We start from the raw sequence: 23,838 nt of genomic DNA, 5'->3' as shown, positions 1-23,838 counted from the left end.
TTGCAGACCTAGAGTGTAACGCTTTGGGTATCTCGCTCTCTCTCTCTCACACACACACACACACACACACACACACACACACACACACACACACACAGTCTGTACGTTCGTCCTATGTCTGCGTGGGTTTCCTCCCACCCTTCAAAACATACCGGGATGGGGGTCGTAAGTTAATTGGGTGACACGGGCCTGTGGGGTCGAAAGGGCCCGTTAATGTGCTTTATGTCTAAATTTAAATAACCCCAGCAGTCCATCCCAACACGCATCCTTCCCTGTGCTCAATGAAAAGCTTGCCTCTCAGATCTCACTGCTCACCAAATTACTACTCAGTGCAGTGACAATGAACTTGGTCATCCCTCTGGAGGTACAGGGTGTGGGGTAGTTACCGGAGGGTGGGGGCACAGACAGGAAGCAGATTGACTTGGTCCAGTTAGAATAATTTTATTGAAGGTTCCTGCCCTGTGCAACGCCGACGTCAACCTCCTGGACTGGGAGGGGTGGGTCGATCGGCTCCTCAGATAATGTGCTTGGCGTGCTGGCCGAGGCTACAGCTCAAGCCAGTGCCGTCAGGCTCCACTTGGAGCTTCACCACCACTCCATCCTCCAACACCATCAGGAACCTGCCAGGGGGAAGAACAGAGACAGCTGCTCACCACAACCAGGATTACACCCCGACAATGCACACTTGTCAAGGGCTGTCCATCAAACTAGGGGGAGGGGTCCGACCCAGAGGGAAGCTCCCACCGCACTGTCCCATCACACACTCCCGGGGTCAGACACAGAGTGAAGCTCCCTCCACACTGTCCCCACACACACTCCTGGGGTCAGACACAGAGTGAAGCTCCCTCCGCACCGTCCCGTCACACACTCCTGGGGCATGGTTCGGAGCCTTTGGAATTTTATTTACAGCACAGTGGAAGCCGATTCAGGCCATTTAAACCCATGCCACCCAATTAATCTGCAACCCCACAGGTTTTGAAGAGTGCGAGAAAACCCATGGAGTTCTAGTCATGAGAACTAATCTTCAGCTGATAAAGACCCCAGGATCCCGTATCAGAAGCAGCTGACCCCATTGCCCAGTGGGAGTGGTGTGCCTCACTCGCAGGAGTACACAGTCAGAGGGAGTTGGAGGTTCCGTCCCAGTCCCGCGAGGCATTCAGGTCCAAGTACAGGGGGCTGAAAACCAGATTGTTCCCCACATTTGTTGCCACGGTGCCCATCTGCAAAGCCCCCCAAGGGGGCCCCAGGGTTCAGGGCAGAACGGGAGAACCAGAATGAGCAGGACGGGCTAGAGAGAGGGTGAGATGGTGGGGTCAGGCCAGAGCGGAGGGTCGGGTCGGGGGGAGAATCCGTTGAGAGTGGGAGTGCCGGTGGGGGGAGGTTGTAAGAGTGTGCAGTTGGACGACAGGCAGAGTTGGGGGGCGGGGGGCAAGACTCACCTCTTGCAACGTTTGTTCCCCAGGGCGGCGATCAGCTGCTCCTTGTCCAGCTCCAGATCTATGGCCTGCAGGGAGAGTAGAGGTCAGTGGGGGCTCAAGGGATGAGCGCATACCCAGGGTGGGGTGGGGAAGCTGAGAGATTGGATATAGATGGTGTCCGAGACAGGGAGAGGCCAGGAGGAGTGCACCACAGCCAGCACATGTTTGAAGTGCCAGGCAAATGTAAAAGTGGATTTTGCACAGATGGATGTTTTCGAGCCCACCCCCCCCCCCCCCGCGCCATCCTTCTTCCCATCTTTCCTTGTCCCCTACCGAAGTCATGGTGGGCTAGACAGAGAACAGGATGCACCCAGGAATGGAGGGGGTATAAATCAGCCGCTTTGAACTGCCCAACTGTGGGATGGCTGAGGGAGTGGGGGTCGGCAGGGTCTCAATGGGGCGGAAACCCCCCCCCTCCCCCGGTTTCCCTGCAGGATGAGCAACTGGTATGCTTGGTGGGGACTGGATGGGTAGGGGGCGGGGGGAGTGGAGGGGAAACACACACCCCCACCCCGGGGAGCAATGTGCCTGCGTCCCGGCAACTTACTTTCCCCTGGGAGCACCATCAAGGAGGTGTGGTGCAGGGGCAGGCAATCCAACCATCCACACACACACCGATCCCGTTCAAGGATCCCTGACTTCCCGTCGACACACCCCCTCCCCCCCCACGCCCCCCTCACTGAGATATAACCCTGTAACGACCTTGGGAAGTAGGAAAGGACTGGAGATGGAGGGCAAAAAAAACCACATGGGGTCACAGAGGTAACGTGCGAACTCTGCGCACAGGTGGGGACTGAACCCAGGGCTGGGGGGGGGATTGGAACTGATCGGGAAGGAGGAGCGCCTCCCCATCAGCTAGGACAGCATTCACTACTCACCCGTGTGAAGGATCCAGTGGGATCTGCCAGCATCCGGATCTGGAGACGACATTGGCAGTCATGAGCACTTAACATTAATTATCATACTAGCGAATACATTATTATATCGACTCATTTGCAAATCAAATTAGTAATCTGGGGAACAAGAGCATGGTGTGAAGTTGTGAGAGGAGGGAGGAAACCTCACCGCTCCGCGAGATGTTGACTTGTGGAGCTCCCGGCCAGAGGAAGTTGTGAGCGCAGTGATTAGTGCAATGCGGTGACAGTGCTGGTGCTGACTGTGAGGAGTTTGTTTGATCCCCCTGTGTCTGCCTGGGTTTTTTCCGGGGGCTCTGGTGTCCCCCCACCCTTCAAAATGTAGGGTGTAGGTTAACTGGGCAGCTCAGGCTCATGAGTCGACAGGCGGGAGGGGTGACGATAAAGACTTTTTGGGGGGGGGGGGTAGGTCAGCACAACATCATGGGCCAAAGGGCCTGTACAGTACTGTAATGTTCTATTTGTAAAATATGGGAGCTGGATGCAGTCCTGCTGTTTGGTGGGATGGAGGGGGCAGGAGAGAGAGTGGGAACAGGGCACTGAAATCGGACCATCTGATCGAGTGGTGGCGCAGGGTCAAAGGGCCAAATGGCCGTCTCCTGCTTTGACATCTTGATAGACATTTAGGGGGTCAAGGTGTGGAGCGGGTTGAGGAGGCATTCACTCCCTCCACATGGATGGCTTGCCCGCCTGTCGCAGATTCCCACCATTGCTGGGTTTTGTCTCAGGCGTCCGGTGGCTGCAGGTTTTTGTCACGCTTGTTCTCTGGGTGTAGGTCTGTTGGAAAGCAAAATCCTTCCCCCCAACCCCCCTCTCCCTAAGCCCCCCCCAAACCAAGAAACAGTCAGCTCAGAAAATACTTTCCCCCTTCTAACACCCTCAGCCTCATCCACTTCCTCCACCCCCACCTCTGAAATCATTTCCTCCTTTATCCTCCCCCACCTCCACTCACTGTCCTCTCTCTCCCCCTCCTCTACTTGTCTGCCTCCGCTTCCCCACTCCTTCTTCCCACCTCCCCATCACACTCCTCCTCCCCCACCCCAACCCCACCCCTCTCCACCACACCCCCTTCTCCCCACCATACTCCCTACTCCATTCCCTCTCCCCTCTACCCCTCCCCCACCCTACTACCCCCTCCCCTCCACTCCCCCTTTCCACCACTTCCCTCAAGCCCCCTTTCCACCACCCTTGCACTCCCTTCTCTCACCCCAACTCCCCACTCCTCCCTCCAACCCTCTCCTCTCATCACTTCCCCCACTTTGCTCTCTCCCACCTCTTCCCTCCACCACCAGCACCCCCCCCCCACTTCCCACCATTCCCCCATGACGCCTGCCCTTCCCCTTTGCCCCCCGCAACCTTACCTTGCCATCCACCTTGTGGTGATCTCCCCAGGCTTTCATGACAAAGGCGTCGTTCACGGCAATGAAGGCAATGATGTCGATCCCTTTCTTCTTCAGCTCCTCGTAGTTCTCCAGGTAACTGGGCAGGTGGTTCTGCCGGGGTGGGAGAAGGCAGGTCCCAATCAGCGGCTTTTGGCCCCTCCATCCACCCAACCAAAGGGTAACTGCTTCCCCCAACTCTCCGCCCCCCCCCCCCGCCCATAACAGCTCCTCCACACCCTCTCCCTTCTGAGGCCTCCTCGGAGCACAGGTAAATCCGTGGCCTGTAGAATCTCAGGCCTGTAGGTCATGTCATGCATGTACTCTGGCAATAAATCTGAACTTAAAAACATTAGAACATCAGAAATGGGAGCAGAGGTCGGCAATCCGGCTCTTCGAGCCTGCTCCGCCATTCAGTGAGATCACGGCTGATCTGATGATCGGCTCATCTCCACCCACCTGCCTTCTCCCCACATCCCTTCATTCTCCTCCAATGTAAAAAATCTATCCAACCTTGTCTTAAATCTATTTACTGAGGTCGCCTCCACAGCTTCAATGGGCAGCGAACTCCACAGATTCACCACCCTCTGGGAAAAGCAGTGAGGCTCTGTCCCCTAGTTCTGGTCCCCTCCCCTAATTCTGGTCTCCCCCACCAGTGAAAACAACCTAAGGGTAAAACACTGGTGGTTAAGTGAAAAAATACACCAATGCTAGAGAAACTCAGCAGGGTTAGGGTTAGGGTTTGTGAGCAAAGGTGAAGATACATCACCAACGTTTCGGGCTTGAGCCCTTCATCAAGGTCAATGGCAACAACCTACCGACCTCTATCTTATCAACGCCTTTCATAATTTTACACATTTCTATAAGATGCCCTCTCATTCTTCTAAATTTCAATGAGTACAGTCCCAGATGACTCGATCTCTTCTCATAGGCCAACCCCCTCATCCCAGGAATACACCTGGTGAACCCCCTCTGCACTGCCTCCAAAGCCACTCCATCTTTCCTCGAGTCAGAAGACCAGAACTGCCTGCAGTGCTCCAGATGCGGCCTCACCCAGGACCTTGTCCAGTTGCAGCAGAACCTCCTTGGTCCTAAAAATTCAGTCCTTCCAGCAATAACGGCCAACATTCCATTTCTCTTCTCAACAGCCCGCTGCCCTCGCAGACCAACCTTCTGCGGTTCATGCACAAGCCCTCCCAGGTCCTGCTGCAGTTGTTTGCTGTTTAAATAATCTTCTGATCTTCCAAAATTAGGAACAGGTTGGCCTGCATCAACTCCCTTCCACAATGGCCCTGAGCTCCATCTGGAGGGTGTAATCTAACGGGTGGCCCTTCCAGCCCACAAGCCCGCATCCCATGTGACCAATTAACCTGCTAAGTGGCGGCTGAATTTGGGACATGCGAGGAATCCAGAGTGCACGGAGGGGGCCTAGGCGTCTCCTGGGGCAGGGAATGGCAAATCCCCCCTCCTCACCAACAGTGCCACGCAACGACAGTGCCACACAACGACAGTGCCACACAACGACAGTGCCAGGCAACGACAGCGCCATGCAATGACAGCGCCACGCAACAACAGTGCCAGAAGCCCGGGTTCAAATGTACAAAGTGCCACGTGAGGCTGCCACACAAGATGGAATCACAGGAAGGATACTAGAATGGCTGATCTGGAGGGAATAGAGTGATCCTATTCTGTTTAGATACCAGTTACCAGTGGTTAAAAACACAATGCTGGAAAAACTCAGCAGGTTAGACTTTATGTAGCAAAGATGAAGATGCATCACTGACGTTTCGGGCTTGAGCCCTTCATTGAGATGTGGAAAAATGTCGGCAGGCGGTGGGGGGTGGGAGGGGAGCGCGGCCCATAGGCAAGAGGTAATGGGAGGAACGGATGGGTCCGTGAAGGGAGCGGAGAGCTTGAGGAAAGAAGGGTGGGGAAGGGAGGGAGTGGACCAGCAGAAACTGGAGAGGTCGATATCAATGCTGTCCGGCTGGAGAGCTCCCAGACGAAATATTCGGGTGTTGCCCTTCCGGATTACAGGTGTTCTCGGTGGGATAGTACATGAGGCCAAGGACAAATAGGTCAGTGCGGGAGCGGAAATGAAGGGGTCAGCTACGGGGAGATCCCTGCCACTGACAGACGTCTGGTCACCAGCGGTGTTCCACAGGGGTTGGTGTTGGGGGAATGCTCCTTCTTTCATTGTATATAAACAATTTGGATTATGGATTAGGCGGCTTTGTGGCTAGGTTTGATGATACCAAAAATAGGTGGTGGGGTGGGTGGTGCTGAAAACACAGAATAGCTGCAGAAAGACTTGAATAGATGAGGAGAACAGGCAAAGAGGTGGCAGATGGAAGACCATGTTGGAAAATGTCCAGCCACTCACTTTGGGAGAAGTAGTAGATGGGCAGGCTATTATTTAGATGGGGAGAAGATTCAAAATTCTGAGATGCAAAGGAATTTGGGAGTCCTCGTCCTCTGAAGGTTGAGTCGGTGGTGAAGAAGGGGAATTAATTTCCAGAGGAATAGCAGACGAGAGCATGGATGAGATGATGAACTCTATAAAGCACTGGTGAGTATTTGGAGTACAGTGTAAAGGTCTGGGTGCCTTACTTGAGAAAAGACTGGTGTTGGAGAGGGTTGAGCGATTTACCAGAATTATACCAGGAATGAAAGGGTTAGCATATGAGGAATGATTGTGGGCTCTAGGACTTAACTCATTGGAGTACAGAAGGATGAGGGGAGACTTCTGAGAAAGGCCTGGACAGAGTAGATGTGGCAACATTGGTAGCAGAGTCTAGGACAAGGGGCTCCAACTTCAGGATCATAGGGGGCTAATTCAAAGCAGAGACATTTCTTTAGTCAAAGGGTCGCGAGTCAGAGGAACGTTGCCACGGGCGGCTGTGGACATTAAGTCGTTGGGTTGTATACAAGGCAGAGACTGAAAGGTATGTGATTGGTCAGGACATCAAAGGTTACGGGGGAGAAAGCGGGGAGTGGGGCTGAGTGGGAGGATGGATCAGCTCATGATTAGAATTGGGGGAGGGGGCCGACTTCTGCTCCCATATCTTGTGATCTTGGTCTCTCCGTGTCTGCGTGGGTTTCCTCTGGACACTGCAGTGCCCTCCCACCCTTCAGAAACGTACGGGGTGCATTTTGGGGGGCACGGGCTGGTGGGCCAAAATGGCCTGTTACTGTACTGTACACCTGAAATTTAAATTAATTTCTTTTTTAAATTACATTTAAAGGACATGGGTGGCGTGAGGGTGGAGAATCTTCATGATGCACATTTTGTTGCAAGGCTGCAAGGGGAAGCAACAGTCACTGAACACAGTTGGACAGCCAGCTGGGACACTGGACCAGCTCAGAGAGGGAGAGGGAACCTCCACAGCTGAACTGCTGGGGTGGTTGGGGGGAAAGAGGGAAGCTCCACGTACAGACTGCATGGGGAAGAGGAAAACTCGGGGGTCAAACTGCGGGGGATAAAAGCAGCATACATTGTTACAGGCGGGCGTGAAGGCTCCTGGCACGCCAATCAGAATCCCCTTCTTCCCTTTGAAGAGCTCCACGATGTTGATGACACAATGTGGGTCCCCTTCGTGGACATCGACAGAGGGCAGCTTCTCACCGACCTGCAGTTAAGGAAGAGACAGGGTTGTTACTGGTGCGGCCCATTATCTCCGGGACCAGCATACCACAACTGGTCAGCGGGGGGACAGGGGGAGGGAAGGAAGGAAGAATGGGTTACTGCTGTCCCCTTGACCCTGAGGAGGGCGGGCGGGGGGGGGGGGGGGGTGGAGTCCAGAGATATCGAGAACAGACCAGGAAAGCTCCCAACAACCCTGGAGCCAGGGGTCATCATCTCTTCACTGTAGTGTCGTACATGGTACAGAGTGAAGAAGGTTCACACAGCGTGCAGTCTAGCAAGTCAGTTCCAACATGATCCACGCAGTAGAACCATAAACTCTACAGCACTGCACTAGTCGGACACACCAGCTGCCAATCAAGATTTGTTTCTGCCCCATTTAATTAGTGCAGATTGTAGATTACAGGCACTGGACTCTCCAGCCGACCTGTACTTGGCCTTGGACCATTGGCTGTCATAATTGGATTAACCCTTCTGAGGAAGTGGTCCCTCACTGCTAATGACCTGGGCTGCACCCTCCAGCATTATAAAAGTGCCATGTGGTCTCCGTTTCCCCCTCTTTTGCCATCTTTGAGGGACCAGCCTGCTTCACTCCAGGCTGAGGACTGGAACAGCACTGGAGAAACTTGGTGAGCGGTGAACTAAATAGGGTTGGGAGCATTGATCATTGTCTGTAAATAGCATAGAGCTGAGCCTACACAGAGTCAAGGGGTGGTAGGCATCCTATTGAGTGTGAGTATGTGTGTCTGTATTGTTTGTTCCCATGTTCGTTATTAGTTGATTACATGCGTTTAATCAATTACCACTTTTTCCCACATTCACTAATAAACTGTAGGCACCCGACTTTTCCCATGTCTCTAATAAACTTGTCCACGTTGTTCAGTCCCGACCTGACTTTCTCCACGTGGCTAATAAACTGTCCACGTTGTTCAGTCCCTACCCGACTTTTCCCAGTCGCTAATAAACTGTCCACGTTGTTTCTCTACCTTTCCCCCATGGCTGCTGTAAATTGCATGTGTGGGCGTGCACTACATTTGTTACCCTATCCCACACTTGCCTTCTGTCGGTAAAATCCTTCACAACAAAAACCTGTGTTCAGATTTATTGCCAAACAACATGGGCTGAAAGGGTCCATTACCATGTGGTATTGCGAAATTTAAAAAAATTAAACATTACGGCACAGTACAGGCCATTCAGCCCACAATGTTGTGCGGACCTTTAGAAACCTACTCAACAAACGGACGCTTGCGAACGTTACACCCATGACCCTCTATTTCATTTGAACATGTGTCTGTCTCAGGATGACAAGTGAAAAGGAGGTGCCTGGAGGCAGAGGAGGTTCGAAATGAATACTTTGCTTCAGTGTTCACCGTGCTCAATGGGAGGTCAGGTTAGAACAGGCTGATGTGCAAGAGGAATTTGAGGTTAAGAAAGAGGAAGTGCTGGATCTTCTTAAAATCATGAGACATACCCCAGGTTACCGCAGGAAGCAAAAGAAGAGATTGCTGGGGCTTTGGCAATGATCTTTGCATTCTCCCTGGCCACAAGGGAGTATTGCTGAGAAAGAATCGCAACCTTGCGTTCCCTGCCTCCACTTAAGCAATATGCAACGGACTCTTGTATGTTCTTGTAAGCAACTTATGAGTGAACCCTTAACCCTATGTGTTCAGATTTTCCTCCACAGGGAGGTACCAGAGGATTGGAGAATGGCAAATTATTCCCCTTGTTTTATAAAGGGGGAAGAATCCTGGGAATTGCGTCAGGGGTGGACAAACTAGTTGAGAGGTTCTTTGGGACAAGATTTTCGAGCATTTAGAGAAATAAAGGTTTCTCGGGAATAGACAGTGTGGCTCTGTGAGGGGCAGGTCGTGCCTCTCGAGCCTAACTGAGTTTTTTGGAAGTGAAAAAGCCCTCCAAAAGGTACCGGACACAGGCCAGGGCTCCACGGGCAAACCCACTCCGGCCAACCGGAACATCTACGGGGGGGAAAAAAACACTGCCGTCAGAGAGCAGCAGCTATCGTCGCGGATCCGCTCCACCCAGGAAAGACATCGAGGGGCCACACGACTCGCACCACCAGGGTTTAGGGACAGCGGCTACTCCTCCACCATCAGATTCCTCAATGGCAAACTCAATCAGGGTCTCATTTAAGGACTACTGATCCCCCCCTCACCCCCCCCCCATCTCTGTATTGCAGTTTGTTTACATGACTTTTTTTTTTATATACACTGCCCCATAAATGGTACACAAGAACCATCTGGCCTGTGGTAATTTTGCCATGCCCCACAAAGAAAGGGTTGTATGTGATGTCATGCATGTTCCCTGGCAATAAATCTGAAATGTCATGTATATGGATTTGAGTAAAGCTTTTGACAAGGTTTACCATAGTAGACATTCAGAAAGGCTTGATATGGGGCCCACAAAACATTGGCTGTGTGGATTCCAAATTGGCTTGTCCGAAGAAAGCAGGGGGTAGAACAGTAGTGGATGGAACACATTCTGCTTGGAAGTCAGTTATGGTTTTTAACCTGCAATGTCAAATTAACGTAATTACTGCCTGTGCAGTCGATCTCACTGGGCGCCTTTTTTTAAAAAAGATGGCATGAACCTGAGGGCAACGGGTTGGACGTCGATGACCGACATCGAATTTTTCCGGTACGATTTACACCACAGACTTCCTCCCAAAAGTTGTGGGGTAAATTGTGGGGCAGGAATTGACTCAATATTCCTGCACATTCCTTTTTAGACTGCCCGTGTGGCGGTAAAGCATGTCGTTACGTGCCTGAAGTCTAAAAACCATTAATGATGAGTGGAGATCCGTTCCAGGTCCCCTGTTCTTTGGGATTTTTATTAGTGACCTCGATTAGTGCCCCCCTAAACTCACATTCCACCTTAAATAATCCTATGCCATAAGTGCTCTGTGATTTGAAAGGGATTACTTGAGGTGGTGTGTGAGTGGGAAGGGAAGGTTGATACCACGGTTTCATTTGTCCCTCATTGACTCATTATGGGCACCATTTCAGAACTCCAAAGGAAATGGGCCAGTGACAATTTTTCTTAAGCCAAATATTTCAATTCCAGGGGATTGAGTTCAAGAGCTGTGAGGCCTATAAAACTGGTGAGAACCACAGCTGGAGTATTGTGTTCAGTCCTGGTTGCCTCCTGGATGTGGAGAGGGGGCAGAGGAGATTCACCAGGCTCTCACCTGGATCGGAGAATGTGTCTTATGAGGCAAGGTGGGCAGAGCTGGGGCTTCTCTCTTTTGAGCGAAGAAGAATGAGAGGTGACTTACTAGAAGTGTGCAAGATTGTGAGAGCCAGAGATAGGGTGAACTGGCCAGCTGTTTTTTTCTTCTTTCTTTGGCTTGGCTTCGCGGACGAAGATTTATGGAGGGGGTAAAAAGTCCACGTCAGCTGCAGGCTCGTTTGTGGCTGACCAGTCCGATGCGGGACAGGCAGACACGATTGCAGCGGTTGCAAGGGAAAATTGGTTGGTTGGGGTTGGGTGTTGGGTTTTTCCTCCTTTGCCTTTTGTCAGTGAGGTGGGCTCTGCGGTCTTCTTCAAAGGAGGCTGCTGCCCGCCAAACTGTGAGGCGCCAAGATGCACGGTTTGAGGCGTTATCAGCCCACTGGCGGTGGTCAATGTGGCAGGCACCAAGAGATTTCTTTAGGCAGTCCTTGTACCTTTTCTTTGGTGCACCTCTGTCACGGTGGCCAGTGGAGAGCTCGCCATATAATACGATCTTGGGAAGGCGATGGTCCTCCATTCTGGAGACGTGACCCATCCAGCGCAGCTGGATCTTCAGCAGCGTGGACTCGATGCTGTCGACCTCTGCCATCTCGAGTACCTCGACGTTAGGGGTGTGAGCGCTCCAATGGATGTTGAGGATGGAGCGGAGACAACGCTGGTGGAAGCGTTCTAGGAGCCGTAGGTGGTGCCGGTAGAGGACCCATGATTCGGAGCCGAACAGGAGTGTGGGTATGACAACGGCTCTGTATACGCTTATCTTTGTGAGGTTTTTCAGTTGGTTGTTTTTCCAGACTCTTTTGTGTAGTCTTCCAAAGGCGCTATTTGCCTTGGCGAGTCTGTTGTCTATCTCATTGTCGATCCTTGCATCTGATGAAATGGTGCAGCCGAGATAGGTAAACTGGTTGACCGTTTTGAGTTTTGTGTGCCCGATGGAGATGTGGGGGGGCTGGTAGTCATGGTGGGGAGCTGGCTGATGGAGGACCTCAGTTTTCTTCAGGCTGACTTCCAGGCCAAACATTTTGGCAGTTTCCGCAAAGCAGGACGTCAAGCGCTGAAGAGCTGGCTCTGAATGGGCAACTAAAGCGGCATCATCTGCAAAGAGTAGTTCACGGACAAGTTTCTCTTGTGTCTTGGTGTGAGCTTGCAGGCGCCTCAGATTGAAGAGACTGCCATCCGTGCGGTACCGGATGTAAACAGCGTCTTCATTGTTGGGGTCTTTCATGGCTTGGTTCAGCATCATGCTGAAGAAGATTGAAAAGAGGGTTGGTGCGAGAACACAGCCTTGCTTCACGCCATTGTTAATGGAGAAGGGTTCAGAGAGCTCATTGCTGTATCTGACCCGACCTTGTTGGTTTTCGTGCAGTTGGATAATCATGTTGAGGAACTTTGGGGGACATCCGATGCGCTCTAGTATTTGCCAAAGCCCTTTCCTGCTCACGGTGTCGAAGGCTTTGGTGAGGTCAACAAAGGTGATGTAGAGTCCTTTGTTTTGTTCTCTACACTTTTCTTGGAGCTGTCTGAGGGCAAAGACCATGTCAGTGGTTCCTCTGTTAGCGCGAAAGCCGCACTGTGATTCTGGGAGAATATTCTCAGCGACACTAGGTATTATTCTATTTAGTAGAATCCTAGCGAAGATTTTGCCTGCAATGGAGAGCAACGTAGACATCTGTATAAGGTGAGGGCCAGGAAAGTTTTTTTATATATATATAAAAATATTAATGGGAGAGGGAGAGGGAGATGTAACACCAGGGCATTCCAAAAGACTCTTGGACAAGTACATGGATATGGGTGTGAGGGAGCGAAGGTTTAGACCTCTGAGTAGGTCAGACCCACATCGTCGCTCATACTGTGCTGGAATGTTCTCTGCTCTAGTCCATGCTGATCTATTATCCTGTCAAGTCTAATTGACCTGCACCCAGAGTGTAGCCTTCCATCCCCCTCCCATCCAAGTACCAGTTGGGGCAGCACGATGCGTGTGGCCTTTACAGCACCAGTGATCGGAATTCAAATCCTGCATTGTCTGTAAGGGGTTTGTCCGTCCTCCCTGTAGCTGTGTGGGTTTCCTTCCACCGTTCGAAATGAGCCGGGGGTTGTAGGTTGATTTGGTGTAAATTGGGTAGCATGGACTTGTGGGCCTGTAACCGTGCTGTATGTCTACATTTTTAAAATTTACTTACCCAAATTCTTCTTAGATGTCAAAATTGAGCCCATTCACCAGCTCGTTCCACACTCCCACCACTCTGTGAAGAAGTGCCCTTCTGAATGTCCCCCTTAAACATCTCACCTTTCACCCTCAACTCACATCCTCTAGTCCTTGGAAGTAAAAGACGAAAAGTCTGCAGACCTCGTGGTTGAAGGAAATCTCAATAACAAATGGTGTACTTTGTAGAGCAAGGAGAAAGTACCAGCGATCGGGACCGGGGTCCGAATCTGGCACTGCTTGTTAAGGACTTTGTACGTTCTCGTGTCTGCGTGGGTTTTCCCCAGCGGGCTCCGGTTTCCTCCCACCGTTCGAAACGTACTGGGGGTTGTAAGTTAATTGGGCAGCATGGACCCATGGGCTGAAATGGCCTGCTACCGGGCTGTATAGAAACATAGAAAACTAAGTTGTGCCTAACAGGTCCCTGGCTTACCCATGCCCTTCTATTTTTCCATGTACCTATCCAAAAGTCTCTTAAAGGACCCTAACATATCTGCCTCCACCACTTTCTGCATTAAAAAAAAACACCCCTGATATCTCCCAGCACCTTCCCTTGGTGTCGGCAACAGCCACAGAGCCTGTTACACAACTCAGCAGATTGAGGGGAAATGAGAGTCCCAAGTACAAGGCAGAGAGGAGGAGGTTTGGTTCCAGTTAGTGCAAGCAGTGGGAATTCCTGCCGTGTTGACAGGAGCTCCCTTCTCCACCTGCTGCCGTGAAAGAACTGAGAGAAGGGATGTGGCTGATGTGACCTTGGGCAATTTCCATCGGTTGACCAACTTTTCTCACCCAGAAGCCGTGCCAGAATGTTTGCTCAGTGCAATCTCTCGACGGGCCTCCCATCTCGGCAACTTGGAAGGTCAGAATTAAACCCTTCCTTTCGCTGATTAAATATTGACTGGGAGTGAACCAGGAGAGCCAATTCATTATGCTATGGTTCAGAAATGCAATCTCCCTACCAACCCCTCAGGGAGTGCACAAACTAAAACAAAGTTTGGCCATGGTGCGCTGAGAGCATGAATTTACAGCGCCCTCCATAATATTTGGGACAAAGACACTTTTTCTCCCTTTATTTGCCCCTGCACTCCATTAAATTTGTAATCAAACAATTCACGTAATTAAAATGCGCTTTCCAGATTTCATTCAAAGGTATTTGTAAACATTTCGGTTTGACCATGTAGAAATTATGCACTTTTTATACAGCACCCCCTCTCCTCATTTCAGGGCCTCACAGAGGACCTGCACTGTCTGTAAGGAGTTTGTACATTCTCCCCATGTCTGCATGGGTTTTCTCCCACTGTTCAAAATGGTACCGGGTGGTGTAGGTTAATGGGCTGTAAATTGGGCGGCGCAGACTCACGGGCCAAAATGGCCTGTTACCGTGATGTATATCTGAACTAATAATTCGGTGAGGGTATCAAAGGTCACGGGGAGAAGGAAGGAGAATGGGATTGAGAGGAAAAATGCATTTGTCTTGATTGGATTGTTGGAGCAGACTAAATTCTGCTCCTCTAGCCTTGAGATCTTGCCTTTTCCTAGAAACACCACACCCTGAAATGTCTCCCCCTTCTCTGCGTACATAATCATGAGGGGTACAGACGGAGTAAATGCAAGCTGGCCTTTTACATGAGACATGAACCTTGGTGAAGGTTTCAAGTTCGAAACGTCGGTTATGTATCTTTTTTTCAAAAAATTAATTTAGACATATTGGGGGTTGATCTACACAAGGCATTGATGGTGTAGATGATCAGAGGCTTTTCCCCAGGGGCTGAAATGGTTGCCACAAGAGAACACTGGCTTAAGTGCTGGGAAATATCAGGGGTGTTTTTTTTAAATGCAGAAAGTGGTGGGTGCATGGAGGCGGATACGTTAGGGTCCTTTAAGACCCTATCTCACATTTGGATAGGCTCACAAGCAGAATTCTGGAAAGAAAATCATCCTGTGGGCAGATGAGACCAAAATTAATCTGCATCAGAGTGATGGTGAGAGCACAGTGCGGCGGTGTAAAGGAACTGCCCAAGATCCAAAGCATGCCACCTTTGCCAGGCAATGACGGCCAACATTCCATTTCCCTTCTCGACTGTCCTGCAAATCAACTTGCATGCACAAGCCCTCCCAGGTCCTTCCGCACGGCAGCTAGCTGCAATCGCTTGCCATTAAATAATATTCTGATCTTCCATTTTTCCTTCCAAGGTGGATAACCTCACATTTGCCAACATTGGACTCCATCTACCAGACCCTTGCCTACTCACTTAACCTATCCATATCTCTCCACAATTAGTTTTTCCACTCAATTTCAGCAAACTTAGATACGCCGTGCTCGGTTTCCCTCTGCCAGATCATTAATGCATGTCGAGAACAGTTGCAGACTTACCACCGACCCCTGAAACACCCCACTCACCAACCAGAAAAACACCCTTCCAAAGATGTGCTGGGTGTGTATTTTGGAGGCGCGGGCTAGTGGTCTGGAAGGGGTCAGTGTCTGTGCTGCATCTCAAAAATTAAATTGCCACTTTCTCTTTCAGATGCCAGAACTTGTAGCCCTCGACTCTTCTACTCACCCCCATCCACCCCTCATTCCAACACTCATCTGTCTGTATAAACACAACACTGGAGAAACTCAGCAGGTCAGACACCGTATACTTTATGTAGCAAAGATACACAACCAACGTTTCAGGCTTAAGCCCTGCATCAAGGTACGAGTAAGATGTCGGCAGCGCCCAAACCTTTAAAAAGTGTTCGGGGGTGGGGTGAGGTTGGAGTATGAGAGGGGGGTGGTGAACTTGAGATCATTGATGTCTCGGCGACAGATGGAAATAAAAAAGATCCAGAGCAGGCAGCTGGCCAGGACAAAGGCTAAAAGGGGGAGGGGGTGGAGAGTCAGTCATGGAAGTCGGCCCAGGGACAGAGATGACGGAAGAGTTTGGCATCACGGTGTGCACGGAGCTCATTGAGGTGTTACCTCCACTGAGGATGGAGTGCTGTCTTGGGGAGCGGGGGAAGGAGGTCAGAGGGGATGCTAAAGACCAAACACAGGGGTCAGAGCGTGACTTGGTATGGCGGAGGGTGCTGTGGGGGGAGATGGAGGATGGGTTAGGGAGGTCAGAGGCAAGGTGGAGGGTTGAGGTGGTTGGGGGCAGGGTTGTGGAGGTCAGAGGGGGAGGTATGGGGTATGAGAGGTCAGAGGGCAGAGATTGGGGAGGTCAGAGGGGCAAAATGGGAGGTTGGAGATGTCAGAGGTGGGGGGGGATATGGAGAGTAGGAGAGATTATATGGGGGGGGTAGAGGGGAGGCCCCAATTGGAAAGTTCCAGGCCTTCTCCACTGCCAGCGTGAGGCCCAACGTTAAACTAAAGGAACATCACCTTATATTCTACCTGGACCAGGCAATCAACAGCCCAATAGCATGCTGACCAATAATCCTTTCTCATGCCTGTCTCCCAGCCAATCACCTCTCCTGGGCTCACCCCTCCCCACCACCCTGTCCTGTCCTCTGCACTCAGCCCCTGATAATGAGCTCAGCCCCAAAACATCAAGCCATTCTTCCTTTCCTCTCTCCCCCCCCACCCCCAGATGCTACTTGGCCCACTGAGTTCCTCCAGTAGAGTATGTGTTGGCCATCAGCCTGACTTTAGAAGCCTTGGCAATGTCCGGAAAGGAAATCCAGAGGTGGACGATCCAGTGATCTTTGGGGGATATGAGGGGGAGAACATTTACGTTCTTGGGTGTCACTATAATCGGAGGATGTTTCCTGGACCCAACACACTAATGGCGTCGTGAAGAAAGCCCTTCAGCACCTCTGCTTCCTCAGGGGTTTACGGAGGTTTGGTACAACACCTGAGACCCCGGCAAATTTTTATGGTGGAAAGTATGCTGACCGGCTTCATCGCACCCCTGAGCGCAAAGCCCTGCAAAACGTAGTGTGCACAGCCCAGGACATCACTGGTAAAAACACTCCTCACTACTGAGTGCATCTAAAGAAAGCACTGCCGTCAGAGAACAGCACGAGTCTGCACCACCCAATTTACACCCCATTGACCTAGAACCTTCAGAATGTTTTAAACGGAGGGAGGAAACCCACAGGGACATGGGGAGAATGTACACAAACTCCTTGCGGATAGCACTGGTTTCAAACCCCTGTCCCAGTTGCTGCCACTGTAAAGGCGTTGCGCTAACCACAATGCCAACCGTGCCGCTCCTCCCAATCATGTTGCCCCCATGCTCTACGAATAAACGGTAACTCTGCTGCTCCCATGGGGAAAAAAAATCTGAGTTGTATGTGATGTCATGCATGTACTCATAAGAACACAAGAAATAGGAGCGGGAGTCGGTCATCCGGCCCGTCGAGTCTGCTCCGTCTTTCAATAAGACCACAGCTGATCTGATCATTGACTCAAACTCCACCGACCTGCCTTTCCCCCCATATCCTTTAATTCCTTTTTTATGTAAAAATCTATCCAACTGAACCTTAAATCTGTTTAATGAAGTTGCCTCATCTACTTCCCCGGACGGAGAATTCCACAGATTCACGACTCTCTGGGAATAAACAGTTTTTCCTCATCTCAGTCTTAAATCTGCTCCCCTAAATCTTGAGGACATGTACCCTAGTTCTGGTCTCACCTCCCAGTGAAAACAATTTTCTATCTCATCTCTTCCTTTTGTAATTTTATGTTTCTAGAAAATCTCCTCTCATTCTTCTGAATTCGAGTGACTATAATCCCGGACAATTTAGTCTCTCCTCGTAGGTCAATCCCCTCATCTCCGGGTCAACCTAGTGTACCTCCTCTGGGCGGCCAGTTCATCCTTCCTCAGGTATGGAGACCAGAACTGCACACACTGCTCCAGGAGCAGCCTTGGCAGGACCTTGTACAGTTGCAGCATGACCTCCCTGCTCTTGAATTCAATTCCTCTAGCGATGAAGGTCAACATTCCATTGGCCTTCTTAATAACCTGCAACCCAACTTTCTGCGATTCATGCACAAGCACTCCCAAGTCCTTCTGCATGATGGCTGAAACTTAAAGACCTAGTCTGTCCAACCTCTTCCTACAACTCAGTGGTTCTCAATCTTTTTCTTTCCACTCACATCCCACTTTAAGGAATCCCTATGCCATCGGTGCACTGTGATTAGTCAGGGATTCCTTCAGGTGGGATGTGAGTGGAAAGAAAAAGTGTGAAAATCATCCCTCGTGGACTTATGTGCAGGGTTTCAGAGCTCCCAAAGGAAATGGGCTGAGGATCATTTTTTTCAGGCAAAATTTTAAAAACTTTTATTTACAGTTTTGTATAGAATCATATCCAAACAATACTTCATCAAAACAGAATAAAAGTGTAAAAGAAAAAAAGGATACATGTGCAAAGCTACTGTGATAACGTACCCCACCCCCAACCTACCAAAAAAAAAGACATTAACAAACTAGTAGAATTAAACCAACATGATAAGGTTTAACCATTAAGATTAAATAAGTGGTGGTGGGCTATAGAAACGAAGACATTACATACCCAAACCCATAATATCTAAATATGGTTTCCATACTTTTGAATATGTATCATAACCATTTCTAATATTACAAGTCGCCTTTTTTTTGTGCACAATTTCTATTTATTTATTTATTTATTTATTTTTTATTTATTTTTCACACAATAAATCACATTAACCATGGTACACACTTTTTCCTTTTCACACATATACAGCGCCATTTTATCCCCCCCCTCCCTCCTCCCATCCCACCCTCCCTACCTCCCCCGTCCCATCCATTTAAGGTATAAAATCTTGGATACATTAAACCAGTCAGACAATATTGTCATTCAATAAAAATACACCAGAAATTCTACTGAGTCCATTCTTTTCATTTCCTTTTCCTTCCGTTAACTTAGGTAATGGTTGTCCCCGGTAGGTTTTCGCGATTGTATTTAATGTAAGGCTCCCATATTTGTTCAAATATTTCAATATTATTTCTTAAACTATATGTTATTTTTTCTAATGGAATACATTTATTCATTTCTATATACCATTGTTGTATTTTCAAATTATCTTCCAATTTCCAGGTTGACATAATATATTTTTTTGCTACGGCTAGAGCTATCTTAACAAATCTTTTTTGTGCATCCTCCAAATCAATTCCAAATTCTTTGTTTTTTATGTTACTTAGGAGGAAGATCTCTGGATTCTTTGGTATATTGTTTTCTGTTATTTTATTTAATATTTGATTTAGATCTTCCCAAAATTTATTTACTTTCTCACATGTCCAGAATGCATGAATTGTTGTTCCCATTTCTTTTTTTACATCGAAAACATCTATCAGATACTGTTGGGTCCCATTTATTTAACTTTTGAGGTGTAATATATAGTCTGTGTATCCAGTTATTTTGTATCATACGTAGCCTCGTATTTATTGTATTTCTCATCATTCCAGAACATAATTTCTCCCATGTTTCCTTTTTTATCTTTATATTTAAATCTTGTTCCCATTTTTGTTTAGTTTTACCATTTGTTTCCTCATTCTCCTTTTCTTGCAGTTTAATATACATATTTGTTATAAATCTTTTGATTATCATTGTATCTGTAATCACATATTCAAGGTTACTTCCCTCTGACAAACTCAAACTGCTTCCTAATTTATCCTTCAAGTAGGATCTCAATTGGTAATATGCCAGCGCTGTATCTTGAGTTATATTGTACTTATCTTTCATTTGTTCAAACGATAAGAATCTATTTCCTGAAAAACAATTTTCTATTCTTTTAATCCCTTTTTTTTCCCCCATTCTCTAAAGGAAAGGTTATCTATTGTAAAAGGGAGTAACTTGTTTTGCGTCAATATTAGTTTTGGTAATTGATAATTTGTTTTATTTCTTTCTACATGAATCTTCTTCCAAATATTGAGGAGATGATGTAATACTGGAGAACTTCTATGTTGTACCAATTTTTCATCCCATTTATATAATATGTGTTCAGGTATCTTTTCCCCTATTTTATCTAATTCTAATCTCATCCAATCTGGCTTTTCCCTTGTTTGATAAAAATCTGATAGGTATCTTAATTGTGCGGCTCTATAATAATTTTTAAAGTTTGGCAGTTGTAAGCCTCCTTGTTTATACCATTCTGTTAATTTACCTAGTGCTATCCTCGGTTTCCCCCCTATCCATAAAAATTTCCTTATTATTTTCTTTAACTCCTTGAAGAATTTCTCTGTCAGTTGTATTGGCAATGCCTGAAATAAGTATAATATCCTTGGAAAAATGTTCATTTTAATACAGTTTATCCTTCCTATTATTGTTAGTGGTAAATCTTTCCAATGCTCTAAATCGTCCTGTAATTTTTTGATTAGTGGATAATAATTGAGTTTATATAGTTGGCCGAGATTTTTGTTTATTTGTACACCTAGGTATCTTATTGCTTGCATTTGCCATCTAAATGGTGATTCCTTCTTAAATTTTGAGAAATCCGCATTATTCATAGGCATTGCTTCACTTTTATTTACGTTTATCTTGTAACCCGACACTTCTCCATATTCCTTCAATTTCTTATATAATTCTTTTATTGATAGTTCTGGTTCTGTTAAGTACACTATAACATCATCCGCAAATAAACTGATTTTATATTCCTTGTCTTTTATATTTATTCTTTTCATATTATTTTCTGTTCTTATCAATTCTGCTAGTGGTTCTATAGCTAACGCAAACAATAAAGGTGACCTGCTTAAGTTAAATTGCTTTGTTACATGTCCATTTACTGTCACTTTCGCTAACGGTCCCTTATATAATGCTTAATCCAATTAATATACTTCCCCGGTAAACTGAATTTTTGCAATACTTTGAACAAATAATTCCATTCTACTCTGTCAAAGGCCTTCTCTGCGTCTAAAGCAACTGCTACTTTTATAAACTCTCTCATATTCTTGCCTTCTTCATCTTCCTTAAGGCCCACTATCTTTATGTTATTTCTTCTGTTATAATTTTCCATTATATCTATTTTCTGAGCTAACAGTTCTTGTGTCTCTATAACTTTTTTTATTAGATTCCTCTAATTTCTTTTTTTAAGTCCTCTACCTCCATTTCTACTGCTGCTTCCCGCTCTTCCATCTTGTCCATTCTCTTTCCCATTTCTGTTAAGGTCATATCTATTTTATTCATTTTCTCTTCAGTATTGTTTATTCTTCTTCTTAAATCATTAAATTCTTGCGCTTGCCATTCTTTAAATGACTCCATGTATTCTTTAATAAGAGAAAGTATATCCTTTATCTTGCCTTTCCCTTCTTCTTCTATTTCACTGTACTCTTCCTCTTCTTCTTCCTCTGGGTTGGCCATCTGTTGTTTCTTTGTTACCCTTTTCTTCTCTTCTTTCTTGTTTTCGTTGTCTTCTCTTCCTCCGTTGTCTTCTCTTCCTCCGTTGTCTTCTCTTCCTCCGTTGTCTTCTCTTCCTCCGTTGTCTTCTCTTCCTCCGTTGTCTTCTCTTCCTCCGTTGTCTTCTCTTCCTCCGTTGTCTTCTCTTCCTCCGTTGTCTTCTCTTCCTCCGTTGTCTTCTCTTCCTCCGTTGTCTTCTCTTCCTCCGTTGTCTTCTCTTCCTCCGTTGTCTTCTCTTCCTCCGTTGTCTTCTCTTCCTCCGTTGTCTTCTCTTCCTCCGTTGTCTTCTCTTCCTCCGTTGTCTTCTCTTCCTCCGTTGTCTTCTCTTCCTCCGTTGTCTTCTCTTCCTCCGTTGTCTTCTCTTCCTCCGTTGTCTTCTCTTCCTCCGTTGTCTTCTCTTCCTCCGTTGTCTTCTCTTCCTCCGTTGTCTTCTCTTCCTCCGTTGTCTTCTCTTCCTCCGTTGTCTTCTCTTCCTCCGTTGTCTTCTCTTCCTCCGTTGTCTTCTCTTCCTCCGTTGTCTTCTCTTCCTCCGTTGTCTTCTCTTCCTCCGTTGTCTTCTCTTCCTCCGTTGTCTTCTCTTCCTCCGTTGTCTTCTCTTCCTCCGTTGTCTTCTCTTCCTCCGTTGTCTTCTCTTCCTCCGTTGTCTTCTCTTCCTCCGTTGTCTTCTCTTCCTCCGTTGTCTTCTCTTCCTCCGTTGTCTTCTCTTCCTCCGTTGTCTTCTCTTCCTCCGTTGTCTTCTCTTCCTCCGTTGTCTTCTCTTCCTCCGTTGTCTTCTCTTCCTCCGTTGTCTTCTCTTCCTCCGTTGTCTTCTCTTCCTCCGTTGTCTTCTCTTCCTCCGTTGTCTTCTCTTCCTCCGTTGTCTTCTCTTCCTCCGTTGTCTTCTCTTCCTCCGTTGTCTTCTCTTCCTCCGTTGTCTTCTCTTCCTCCGTTGTCTTCTCTTCCTCCGTTGTCTTCTCTTCCTCCGTTGTCTTCTCTTCCTCCGTTGTCTTCTCTTCCTCCGTTGTCTTCTCTTCCTCCGTTGTCTTCTCTTCCTCCGTTGTCTTCTCTTCCTCCGTTGTCTTCTCTTCCTCCGTTGTCTTCTCTTCCTCCGTTGTCTTCTCTTCCTCCGTTGTCTTCTCTTCCTCCGTTGTCTTCTCTTCCTCCGTTGTCTTCTCTTCCTCCGTTGTCTTCTCTTCCTCCGTTGTCTTCTCTTCCTCCGTTGTCTTCTCTTCCTCCGTTGTCTTCTCTTCCTCCGTTGTCTTCTCTTCCTCCGTTGTCTTCTCTTCCTCCGTTGTCTTCTCTTCCTCCGTTGTCTTCTCTTCCTCCGTTGTCTTCTCTTCCTCCGTTGTCTTCTCTTCCTCCGTTGTCTTCTCTTCCTCCGTTGTCTTCTCTTCCTCCGTTGTCTTCTCTTCCTCCGTTGTCTTCTCTTCCTCCGTTGTCTTCTCTTCCTCCGTTGTCTTCTCTTCCTCCGTTGTCTTCTCTTCCTCCGTTGTCTTCTCTTCCTCCGTTGTCTTCTCTTCCTCCGTTGTCTTCTCTTCCTCCGTTGTCTTCTCTTCCTCCGTTGTCTTCTCTTCCTCCGTTGTCTTCTCTTCCTCCGTTGTCTTCTCTTCCTCCGTTGTCTTCTCTTCCTCCGTTGTCTTCTCTTCCTCCGTTGTCTTCTCTTCCTCCGTTGTCTTCTCTTCCTCCGTTGTCTTCTCTTCCTCCGTTGTCTTCTCTTCCTCCGTTGTCTTCTCTTCCTCCGTTGTCTTCTCTTCCTCCGTTGTCTTCTCTTCCTCCGTTGTCTTCTCTTCCTCCGTTGTCTTCTCTTCCTCCGTTGTCTTCTCTTCCTCTCTTCTTACCGTCGATTTCGATTTTTCTTTTTTCGTCGCCATCTTCTTTCCACCTTTATACTCACTTTTCTTTAATTTTTATTTTTGTGCCTTTGTGTTTTCCTTTGTTTTTTCCGACTTTTCTGGAGAGGGCTGGAGTTCACCGTCCGGCCACTACTCCATCATGTGACTCCCCCTCCAAGTCGCCTTTTCTAAGGGAATACAGTTTTGCATCTCCCTCTTCCAGCAATCAGTTTTAAGACAGGATTCAGATTTCCATGTAATCGCTATACATTTCCTGGCCACCGCGACTTTAAAAAGATTTTAATTGATATTTTGACAACTTCAATTAGGATTCCCAATCATATACATTTCCCAAAATGAAAAGGCTCAGGTAAACGTATTTTTAGGATTTGTTCCAAAAACTTGTCCTCTTCTTTCCAGATTTTAAATATTATTGGACAGCCCAATTGAAATTTGTCACTTTTTTTTTTAAATAGTGGAAATATTAATGGAGAAATATAGAGCTGCATAAAGTTAGAGAAAAGGCAGCAGAAGACATGATATATAAATGGAATTCAAAAATGTTTGTTGGGAATAATAAGGCATCGTTAGTATGATTAGTATTTGGGAATTAATGGTTACAAAGGAAATTAATTATGAGTCTCGTTGAAAATGCCTCTTGCTCAGAGCAGACTTTTACCAATCCTGTATGATGATAAACATTTAGAAAATTGTTTCAATGTGGGATTAAATGTTTGCAAGCAAGGGGTATTTATGTCGTTTAATCAAATTAAAAATAAATTTGGGATTTCACAATATACGTTCTTCTACTCTCTTCCACGGAG

General features: G+C 47.7%; 1 protein-coding gene across 2 annotated transcripts in view; it reads right to left on the bottom strand.

Annotated features, from left to right (window-relative positions):
* Positions 1-425: 425 nt before the first annotated feature.
* Positions 426-23,838, bottom strand: part of prdx5 (peroxiredoxin 5) — a 44,817-nt gene continuing 21,404 nt past the window's right edge. For both annotated transcript variants that reach the window (XM_069893900.1, XM_069893899.1), the window contains exons 2-6: positions 7,266-7,400; positions 3,754-3,885; positions 2,357-2,395; positions 1,440-1,504; positions 426-620 (exon numbers count right to left, since the gene is read on the bottom strand). In XM_069893900.1, coding sequence (XP_069750001.1) covers positions 515-620; positions 1,440-1,504; positions 2,357-2,395; positions 3,754-3,885; positions 7,266-7,400 — 477 coding nt within the window. In that variant the 3' untranslated portion in view covers positions 426-514. The remainder of the gene's footprint in view (positions 621-1,439; positions 1,505-2,356; positions 2,396-3,753; positions 3,886-7,265; positions 7,401-23,838) is intronic.

The sequence above is a fragment of the Narcine bancroftii genome, chromosome 8, assembly GCF_036971445.1.
Source record: "Narcine bancroftii isolate sNarBan1 chromosome 8, sNarBan1.hap1, whole genome shotgun sequence".
NCBI lineage: Eukaryota > Metazoa > Chordata > Chondrichthyes > Torpediniformes > Narcinidae > Narcine > Narcine bancroftii.
Note: the sequence above shows the minus strand (reverse complement) of the source record. Positions and strands in the feature narration are given on the sequence as shown.